The 11,375-nt window shown below is 25.8% G+C and overlaps 1 protein-coding gene across 1 annotated transcript; it reads left to right on the forward strand.

Moving 5' to 3' along the window:
* The first annotated feature begins 6,821 nt into the window (after positions 1 to 6,821).
* LOC115695993 (WRKY DNA-binding transcription factor 70) lies at positions 6,822 to 9,031 on the forward strand. The gene is made up of 3 exons (XM_030623110.2): positions 6,822 to 7,555; positions 7,771 to 7,875; positions 8,369 to 9,031. Exons 1-3 carry the CDS (start codon positions 7,050 to 7,052, stop codon positions 8,913 to 8,915), a joined length of 1,158 nt encoding a protein of 385 aa, XP_030478970.2. The 5' UTR covers positions 6,822 to 7,049; the 3' UTR covers positions 8,916 to 9,031.
* Positions 9,032 to 11,375: the final 2,344 nt, after the last annotated feature.

Raw genomic sequence — 11,375 nt, forward strand, 5'->3', positions numbered from 1 at the left:
GATAATAAACCTAACTAACTAAACAACCAGCAATGTACAGCTGGCACAAACTAACAACTTTGCAGAAAGCTGACATGGCACTAAAATGAATTTAGTGAAGACAGATGCAACTAACTACAGATAAGATGTTAGAAAAGCAAATGCAATTTCAGAATTACCGAACAACAGTAATAACTAATTTGCCACACAGAAACACGACACTTACAAAAGAGAACGAAGAAGAAATGTATTTATAGCCTCCATCTTCCACACCCACAGACAGAACCACCACAACAACACGAGAACACCCAGAAAATACCTATTAATTCTAGCGAGATTGAGCAAGAGTAGTGAAATCGACATCACATAAATAAATCATGAAAAACAACACTAAAACAACACTAAAACAAATAAAAAAAATAAAAGAGAAAAATGATCAAAAATTAACTATCTTATGCACATCCTCAATACTAAATACACTATATTTGCAAGAAAGTTCTAGAAAATTAGAACAAAAAAAAAAACCACACTAACTCTTATATTTTCCAAAAATGTAACTAAGAACTTCAAAAAATAAAAAAAAAATAAAAATAAAAAAGAAGAAGAAGAAGAAGAAGAAGAACTGAACAAGAAAAAAAATAAAAATATTTATATATTGATGGAGAAAAATAGAGAGAACTTGAGGAAGTAGAGAGTGAAAAAAATGAAGAAGATGATGAATAGTAAGAGAGAATAATGGGGAAGTGAGATTAAAGAGATAGAAATGATTATTAAATATTTAAGGTAATATATTTTTATCATCAATTTTAATTAAAAAATATATGTCACTAAAGTGACAACACAAGTCACATCACACTTTTGTACATTTAAAATATAATATAATTTTAATTTAAAAAAAAATTTAAAAAAAAAAAAGAACAAAAAAACAAACCTACTCCCACACGTTTTTTTACAGTTTATATAATATATATATTTATTTAATGTGATAGGCAAATTGTGACATGTAAAAAAGTAAAAAAAAAAATAAATAAAAAAAACAATACACATAGTATAAAAAATACAGTAAAAATGTAATATTTTCCTTATAGCAGTAAAATTAAAATAAAATAGGAAAAAACAGTAAGTGGTGTAAATTTCCCTTTTTTTAAAGGATAAATCTGGCACAACCCTAGGCCCAGTATTTTTGTATCATGCTTTGCTCGTACTGGTCTATTTTTGTTAAATGAGTCAGCTTGTTTTGGGTTCGAATTCATAGTTTACTTCATATTTTTTAATAATTTTGATTATAGATTTATAATATTTAATGTTATATTTAAATTTTATTATTATTTTAAATTATTTACACATCTAATATTATTAAATTATAAGGTTGTTTGATGAGTCGTGTCGTGCTTTTTAAACTTGTCTCATGTCGTGCATTTCAGGTTAGTTTATTCATGCTTACATGCTGTTTCACTGATACTTGTAGTGTCGTGTCATGCTTAAGTACATATTTTTCGTGACATATCATGCCAATATGTAGCATCATGCTGTGTCGTGCCTAAGTCCGTATTTTTTCATATCTGGTCGTGCTCATGCTGTTCAAGCTCTTACCGATTTTGTGTCGTGTCAAATAAAGTCTGACCCATATTTACAACACTAGTTTGGAGGCCTAGGATAGCACACCCACGCATAAAAACACAACCACAATAGCAGCACCTAGACCACGACTAAAGGAGCCATCAAACAATACCTTCACCTGATCATTGTCAAAAGACAAAGCAGGCATTTCCGAAATAGCTGCAGCATACTGGGAATGTTGTAAACAGTAATCTCATGGTCCATAGGGAAATCACATGTAGGAGAATGTAAAACTCGACTGTAGAAATGTTTTCATATTACCCATGCCATTATATAAGTTATGGTTTGCACAAGGTGCGAGCAAGTGAATCACATGTGAAAGAATATAAAACTCAAGTATGGAAAGGTTTTCATATTACCCATTAAAAGTGGGACCCACCACACTCTTACATAAAAAAAATATACCAAGTTTTAAATACTCTCACACCTCAACACTTCTCACATAACAAATACTTCTATAGAGGTGACTTAGAAATATTTGCACAATGAGCCACATTAAGGAGAAAGGACAGGCCAGCCTTGAGCTAAGACGGTCTAGGATGGTGCCTAAGGCCCAACCAAACTCATGGTCTAAAATTTTTATATAATATACTTTTATGTATTCATCCAGCTCCATTTTAGATTAAAAAAAAAATAAGGACGCTTAATGTAGAAGATTCCCAAGTGAAGTTGTGGCCTACTCCCTATAGGGATTTTTTTCAATGGAACTCCAAGAAACTGAAACAATTGTTTTCTCTTAAGTATAATTTTTAAGCCAGGGAATAAGGATGATCATTTAATAATATGGAAGCTTTTCATGAATGGAGATTTATCTCTCATGGAGAGAACACGGCCAAAGCTAATTGGGGGTCTTTCACAAAAATTTCAGTTGGAATTTTTTTTCTTTTTATGTATTTTTGATACATACGTGAAAAAAAATTAAAATATTATAGATACATCTACGAAAATTCTACAATACACCCCTTGAAAATGGGTTAATCGATGTACTCCCATTTATTTCAGCATCCAGAAATTTTTTTAAGTCTAATGTCTTTTTATGATCATGTACGTTGTAATTATTTAAGGCATTTCAAAATTTTAAAAAATTCAACACGCCAAAAATAGGGCTCAAATAGTACATGCGTGACTCTTTTATTTTATACACGTGTGAAATAAATTATTTGAACACTACTTTTAACATTATAAATTATTCTAAATTTTTTAAAATTTTACAGAATATCTTAAATAACTATAACATATATAACTAGGAAAAAAATTAGACTAAAAAATTATCTTGAATACGAAACAAATAGGGTACATCGGTACATTCCTTGTATGGGAGTGCATTGTAGAATCGCACATACATATACATATTTTTAAAAAGAAACTTTGAAAAATAAAAAATAATTGTTTTAAGATAAATAGTGGTAAAAATCAAAATATGGTATTTTTAAAAAAAATCAAAATAGGCTTAAGAAATTTTTGAACCAAGGTGATGGGCCTTGGGCCGGGCTTGCTCATACTGCAAGTTTTTAGGGGTGAGGATCTAGGGCTCATCGATCTTGCGTGATCAGTGAACTTATAGTGTTTTTAAATAAAACTCATTGTTTTCTTAGCAAAAAATTAAAAAGTATGTGATGCCATAAGATCTTAATTAAGGAATATCAAACAATATAATAGACCTAATATCTATGATATTATTATTAGATATTTTACCCCATTCCATATGTTATAAAAATTATATTACAAAACTTGTTTACTTAATTTCCAAATTTGGTTGAGCAAATTTTTAAAAATATGATAAATTTTAAACTTAGATTTTATAAAATGATTAAATAAATAATGCTACGAAAATATGGCTTTCTCAGTTTTTTAAAGACTTTTATGGTCTTTGTTTCTTATATATTAGCTTTTATTTTTCTTTGCAATTAGTTACCAGTTACCATTATCAGTTTCTTACTTTTGTCATTGATATGATGGTAACTGGTTACCGCCACATGATTTTTTTTTATAATAATAATAATAATAAATAAATAAAAAGGAATATGTGAAAATATTTCCCATGCAAAAATCTGAACATAATAATAAGAAAAGCCAATTGTTCAAAAAAAAAAAATAATAAGAAAAGCCAAATAAATAAAACGTACAATGTTAAAATCCTATTTTCTCCAAACTTATAGGGAAGAAAATAAAACATATTTCATATAATTCTTCTTTTTTTTCCTTAAAAGTATAATTCTTCTTATTTATTAAATTATTTTTGTTGGCACTGTACGTAATATGTTGTAATTGATATTATTTTAATAATTGGATAAATAATATATTTGGTGTGATTATAAAAATAAAAATTGGTTATATAAATTACAAATCAAAGGCAAAGACGCTTCGCATTTTACTTTTGTTTTTGACCAAAATTTACATTTGAAGAATGGAACATTTGATATTATTGGAGAATATTATTAATTTATATGAATTAAATGTAAAAATATTAAACTATTTATAAAAACTTAAATCATTCTACTTATCACCAATTAAGAACGACATTATTATTTAGACTCAATTATTTTAACGTACATACAACATAAAAATATGTATATATTTGAACTAATTAAACCCACTTTGTGGGAATGAGTTTGGAATTGTTAATTAATAATTATGTGCCATTATTTTATGTACAAATATCTTTGTGAGACATTTTCATTGGTACTTGTTCTTTCTGATCTAGGGTTTCTCATACCTTGCCTTAATTTTGGTAATATCATGATTTGGATTTACGAATTAAAGGGAATTTTCCGATTGAATTAATTGTAGATTATTATTTTAACTGATTACTAAAATTTGCTCACCAAATTAGTAATGGCTCTTACCTAATTAATTAAACTCTTGATCATATATATATATATATAGTCATTTCATTTAGAAAGACTTCTCATGAAATAACATCTTAATTAATACAGTAAAATTAAATAAATAAACTAAAATACAGAAGCCACTATTTTAATATGTTTAAACTAATTATATATATCCATCCCACTAGCTAGGAATAATAATAATAATAATAATAATAATGAGAGAAACAAATACCTTGAAATATGGAACAATAATGAAGATAATTTCATTGATGCTTAGTTAGATTCTAATAATATAAACTGTGTTCAAAGATAATATATTGTATTTGCACCAAAGATGAAATGAAACTGATCATACTATAATAATGAACACTCCAGAAAATAAAATAAATTTATCTCAAATTTCAAGTTTAATTATTACCACATTATTTTCTAAATAAACCAACAAAAAAAAAAAAAAGTAAAAGAAAAATGGCTGAATATTATTATTAAAAAAAAAAAAAAAAGAAATGGTTCAAATATATGCAGGAAATTATGATAAAAACCTATAGAGTTTATTATTTTCTTTTTTTAGATTTTGCAAATAATTCTTACTCTCTGAACATTTATATATTATAAGTTTTCATCTGATCAAATTCACATGAAATTAATGAGCAAAAATCATGAAAATTTGGCTATAAATTATGAACAAAGCAAAGATAAAAATGTGATGAAGAAGAAGAAGAAAAAAGAAAAAAGAAATTAAATAAATTGAGTTATTTATTTGGGTGGATGACAGCTCATGTGGGAACTGTTTGAAAACAAAGAAAACGACAAATTTGCATAAAATAAGGTAAAATTAGATGATAATAATTATAATTAAGGACAACTTGAACACTAATTAATTTAAAAACACCATGTGGCAAACAACAATTGGTAAACATGACGTAACATGCATGACGTCATCTCCTCGCATCACTTATCATTCGTAACACCAAAGATACCTTCCAACCCAGGCGCGTGTCTTTCACCTTTTCCACTCTTTCTTTGTTATTTATTTATTGTTTTGATTGTTGCTTCTACATTAGTCTAGAATTAATTTCATTCATTTCTTTTTGTTATAAGTTGTTAATTTTTTAAGAAAATCAAACCATTTTAGGATGTGACAAAATGAGAATAAAAGAAAAACATATAAATCTCTCAATAATTTACATTAGAATATGCTTATTGATGTTACACAAGGAAAAAAAAATGCCTATTGATAACATATTACAAATCTAGATAGAGCAATTGATATAGATACTTCAATCTTAAAAAAAATTGTAAATTGATAGCGGTAAAATCTTAACTTTTTTTTTTTCTTTAAATCTTAATAAATAACACTTCTCTTACATATAAAAATTATGGAATTTCATCCCAATATTAAGCTAAAGTAAGTTTGGTTTAATGAAATTATATATATGTTAGAGGTCAAAGTTTCAAAAATTTTAAAATTCTCTACTTTAATTTATTTTATTATAGTTCTCTACGTTATGGTTATTTAAGACAGTCATTTAAAAATTTTAAAATTCAAAAAAATGTAACACGCTAAAAATAAATTCAAACAATCTATTACATACGTAACTCTTTTATTTTATACGAGTGTGAAATAAATTCTTTAAACATTGTTTCTATATTATAAATTATTTTAAATTTCTCAAGAATATATCTTAAATAACTATAGTAAGCGGACCTAAAATTTTTGCTATGTGAGGACTTAGTTATCATAGAAAAAATGTCTAAGTCTACTTTATTTAATTTTGTAGGGTTTTTTTTTTTTTTTGTAGTATAATTATCAAATTAAAAAGTATTTAATATTTTCAATGCAATTTTTTTTCTATAACCCCCACACTTTTATTAGTAGTGAGTCTGTCACTGACTATAACGTATATGACTATAAAAAATAGATTAAATTTTTTCTGAAATGCCGAACAATAAATGATACATAGGTTAAATTATAGAAGTACCTTATATTATAGAGAAATATTAAAGAACACTTATGATGTCTAGCATTCTTATAAGATATAATATTAACGTTACTAATATGAATATATCGCTGATTACTAGCTCTTATAATTTAAATACATATTAATTTATTTACTCCGCTATTATATTAAATTAAACTATTTATATAATTTAATATGAGATCCTACTTATTTTAGTTAGTAAAGATTATAGCAATTAATAATACTCTATATTATAGTATGATTTTTGAATTGTAAAATATAATTAGTTGAAAGGTGGAAGGTGTGGGAGGGAGGTGGGGATGATTGCGCGTGGGGTTATCCATTGAAGGTGTGAAAGGGCAGGAATTTTCCACTTACCTTCTCATTATTTTCCAATGTATATCCATTCGCATCTAATCAAATCACCAATACTATACTCATATTAATAACATAACAATACTTTATATATATATATAAATATAACACTATATCTAATAAAAACCCTATTCAGATCATGAAAACAAAAACACCACCTTATTATTATTCTCTCTTTTCTTTCTATTCATCACTAATCCAGACCTAGTTCACATATACTACTAATTTAAAAAAAAAAAAAAAAAAAAAACCCTCTTTTTATTATTTCTACCCCAAAATCCAAATGGGTTTTCTTTCTTCAAATGATAATAATAATAATAATAATAATAATAATGCACACTCTTCATCCTCATCTTCCTCTTCTACAGCTGAGACAAAAATCATGATCATTGATGAGTTAGTTCAAGGCCGTGATTTGGCTAATCAACTCCACACCCTGCTCGCTACCGCATCTGATTATCAAAACGACACCGTTTCGGCAGAAGATCTCCTCACAAAGATAATGGACTCTTTCACCAATACCCTTCTCATGTTGAAAAAAAATAATACCGTTATTTCCACTGCTGCTGATGCAACTGATGATGAGATCTACGACGTTGATTCTAAAATCCAACGGTCCAAAACCACTGCTTTGGAGGGTAGGATTATTAAATCTGATTATGAAGATTCACAGGAAAGTACTATTTCCATGACTAATTCTGTAATTTCATCAAACACTACTACAAATCATCATCATCATCATCATCAACAACATTTGATCAAGGATCGCAGAGGCTCTTACAAGAGAAGGTAATTATTATTTATTAAATAAGAAAAATAAATGGGAGGGTAATTTCGTCTTTTTCTTAGGGATGTAATCTTTAATGCTGCTTACCTATTTGCTGCTTCAAAATTCCAACTCATAGTTGTAATTGTTTTTATCTTTTATGACGATTATACCCCTTATCCCCTACTTTATTTACCATTTGTGATTTTTTTTTTTTTTTTGGTTAAAATAATTGCAGAAAGACTTGTCACACAATGAAGAAAGAGACCTCTACTCTGATTGACGATGGCCATGCATGGAGAAAATATGGCCAGAAAATTATTCTCAATGCCAAATATCCAAGGTATTTTTTTTATTAATTATGACTTTTTTTTTACAATTAATTATAACATATTATCATTAGTAAATATTATCAAGTTTTTTCAGATCAAATTGATAAATACCTTATTTAGTTACCAATCATTATTTCCAACTTTGTGGGAGGTTTTTTTGTATTTTCCTTTTTTATAACATATTATCATTTGGGAAAGGAAAATATCTAGTTTTTACCAATAATTATATATAAATAGATATAAATATATTTATATACTTTTTTTATTTAAAAAAAAAAACAAAAACCTTTAACTATTTCATTCTCACTCAAATATTAACAATATTACCTTTAAGACAATGATAGTATTGTTATATTGTGACAAAATAATTAAGAAAGTATAAAATTAACGAGATTATTGGTAAAAGAAATTATTAAACTAAAATTAATTAGTGAAGAATGGAATAGATCAACTAACATATGATATTGAAGAAATTAATTTATTTTATGCTATAATTTATTTCAGGAACTATTTTAGGTGCACTCATAAATATGATCAAGGATGTCAAGCAACAAAACAAGTTCAAAAAATAGAAGATGAAATGTATAGGACTACATATTATGGAGAACATACTTGTTCAAGTCTCAACAACAACAAATTATTAGGTTCTCACCATGACCTAATTTTGGATTGTCCAAGTAGCCCAAGCAACACTTCTGTTCTTCTTAGCTTCAACAACAACAATTCCAAACAACAACAAATTACTCATCCTTTTTTCTCTAATCATCATTCCCTTAAGCAGGAAGATGATCGGTTTACTATTAATGACGATAATAATAATACTAACAACAACCAAACATCATCTTCCGATTATAATAATAATCATGATGATCATCATTTTGATCATGATGATTTGATGATGAGTATGATCAATGACGATCATCATCGATCATCGCCTGCTTTGGAATCTGATGATGATCATCATCATCATCACGGCCATCACCACATTAATGGTGATGTCATGATTGGTATGGACTTATTTGATGATGTATTGAGTTCATTTCAATTTTGACTGAAGATGATGATGATGAGATCTCTCTATGATATATTTAGGGTTTTTGTTTTTTTATTTTTGATGTAGAAATTAATAACAATAATAATAAGTTTGTTGAAATGTGTATTTGTTTATTATCTGGTTTTACTATACAAATTTTGTCTATATGTATGTGTACTTGTTCACAATGTAAGTGGTTTAAGTTGATGAGAAAACACATAGTTTAATTATTAAACATAATGAAGTATATATATAGTGCATTCAATTTCAAATTAATCAAAATTCAAATACATTACAAAAAAGAAATACAAATATTATTATTATTATTATTATTATTATTATTATTATTATTATTATTATTATTATTATTATTATTATTATTATTATTATTATTATTATTATTATTATTATTATTATTATTATTATTATGAGAATACTGACTAGTAATTTAGCAATATTGATGATCTGAAAAGGTGTGGTGAAAAAATGTTATTTTTTATTATTTAAACAAAAATTAAAAATAAATTGCTTTAAAAAATTTATTTAAATATATATCTTTGAATTATAATCTATTATATATATATATATATCAAGCATCATTTGTGTGTTGTTAGTGAAAAGTTACTCTTTAGTTAGTTCTGAGTGTGATTAAGTAAAGTTTTCATCAACTGGTATTCTTTCTTATGTAACAAAATTCAATTATACTAATTAAATATATTCAATTCAAAGCTCTTGTGATTTCACAAGCTCATTCATTATTTCACTTTTGCAACTTATCAAAACTTTAGCTTCCAATTTTTTTTTATTTTTTTTTGTTTTCCATTTATCAATGACATTCGGGTTTCATGCTCCATTTTTGCTACTAGTGTCACTGCACCATCTACTGCCATTCAAGTGATATTGAATCAGATTGTTCTTTCCACAACAATCATTTTTACTGGCCATTTCAACTTCTTTCCACAGTTCAACCACATCAACTTAAAGGATATTTCTTACAGATTCTCACATTAGGCCTCCATCCAACAACAATACAATCCTTATCTGAAATACATTTTTATTTTTCAAAAATAAAAAGAACATAAAAATAATAATAAAAAATTACAAAAATTGTGAATTGTACGAAATTTTTAATATTTTTATGATTTTTTAGATTTTATTTAAATAAAATATTATCTTTTTAGGTTATACTCTTGCTATTTTGTTGATTATTATTTTTTATTATTTAATTTATATGTTATTTTTTTTATGTTGATTTGATTTTATTTTCTTGTTAGTTTTATATAATTTTCTTGTGTTTTTATAAAACACTGTAAAAATATAGAAAAAAAAAACATTATTTTAAATGTAAAAATATAAAACAAAAATTAAAATTAATATTTTATATAATTATTCTTATTTTTTTTGGAAGAGGATCCAACATTTTAAAAAAAATAAATTATAGTGACTAAAGTTGAGAGCCCTTTTGTAGTTAGTGGTAAAGGTCCAAGGGACATGTAATTAATAATCACATGGGATAAAAAGCATTTGAAGATTAATCATTCTATTTTTAGATAATAAAGATAATTAAAGATTAGTCATTTTTTTTTAGATAAAAGCAATATATCACCGACACATTTCTCTTCTTTGGTACGTAATACTATATTTCTATATGGATATGATATTAATTTATTTTGGGTACATAAATTGATTATGATCCTAAGTTAAATGTAATTACACCAATTTCTTCAAAAAGTATATATTTCTTCCTAAGTGGGGAAAGAACAACAATAAATAAGGTGGGTCATCATAAAGTCATATCTATGTTCAATCATCATATATTGCACCTTTTATTGTGATCATATAAATATATGAATTATCCATTTCACATATATAAGAAAAGATATAAGGTGATTTATCCCAAAATATGTGGACCATACATATACAATAATATTCCTTTGTGTTTTTAATATATATGACTAGTTAAAATTATAATTCTTTTTATATAATTAATGATTTATATTAATGAGAAATTCAAAATATTATTTACAATACAGATAATAAAATTTAAACAGCTTATTGTTAAATTATTATGAATTTTTAAAAATTTATATATAAAATCTTAAATAATTATGAATAGAGTATATATTACTACACCTACTTTTAAGAGCACCATAAAATTTCCTAGAAAAGAATAAATGGAAAAAACAAAAACAATAACACTAACATTGTTTTTATCATTAGATTAACTAAATCATATTATTTGGAAGTATATATATTATATTTTGATTGGGTGTTGTGAGATATGTGCAAAGGTGCTTAGTACTTTCTTTGGTGGTGTAGTTGATTTTCTTTATAGCTCATGGAAAGTTGAAAAGGGAAGGACATATGAAGCACATGGGATAAAGATTTTTCTTTCAAACAAACCAACAAATATATTCAATTCTTATGGGAAAATGAAAATACTATATTCAATAATTTAGATGTGAGTGTGACCCTTTT

This window comes from Cannabis sativa, chromosome 6 (assembly GCF_029168945.1).
Source record: "Cannabis sativa cultivar Pink pepper isolate KNU-18-1 chromosome 6, ASM2916894v1, whole genome shotgun sequence".
Classification (NCBI taxonomy): Eukaryota; Viridiplantae; Streptophyta; class Magnoliopsida; order Rosales; family Cannabaceae; genus Cannabis; species Cannabis sativa.

Excerpts from the sequence above, each read along its gene's own strand:
- LOC115695993 (XM_030623110.2), top strand. The coding sequence starts at position 7,050 with ATGGGTTTTCTTTCTTCAAATGATAATAATAATAATAATAATAATAAT. Across the intron at positions 7,556-7,770 it reads AGAGGCTCTTACAAGAGAAG|AAAGACTTGTCACACAATGA; the intron begins GTAATTATTATT and ends AAATAATTGCAG. Across the intron at positions 7,876-8,368 it reads CTCAATGCCAAATATCCAAG|GAACTATTTTAGGTGCACTC; the intron begins GTATTTTTTTTA and ends AATTTATTTCAG.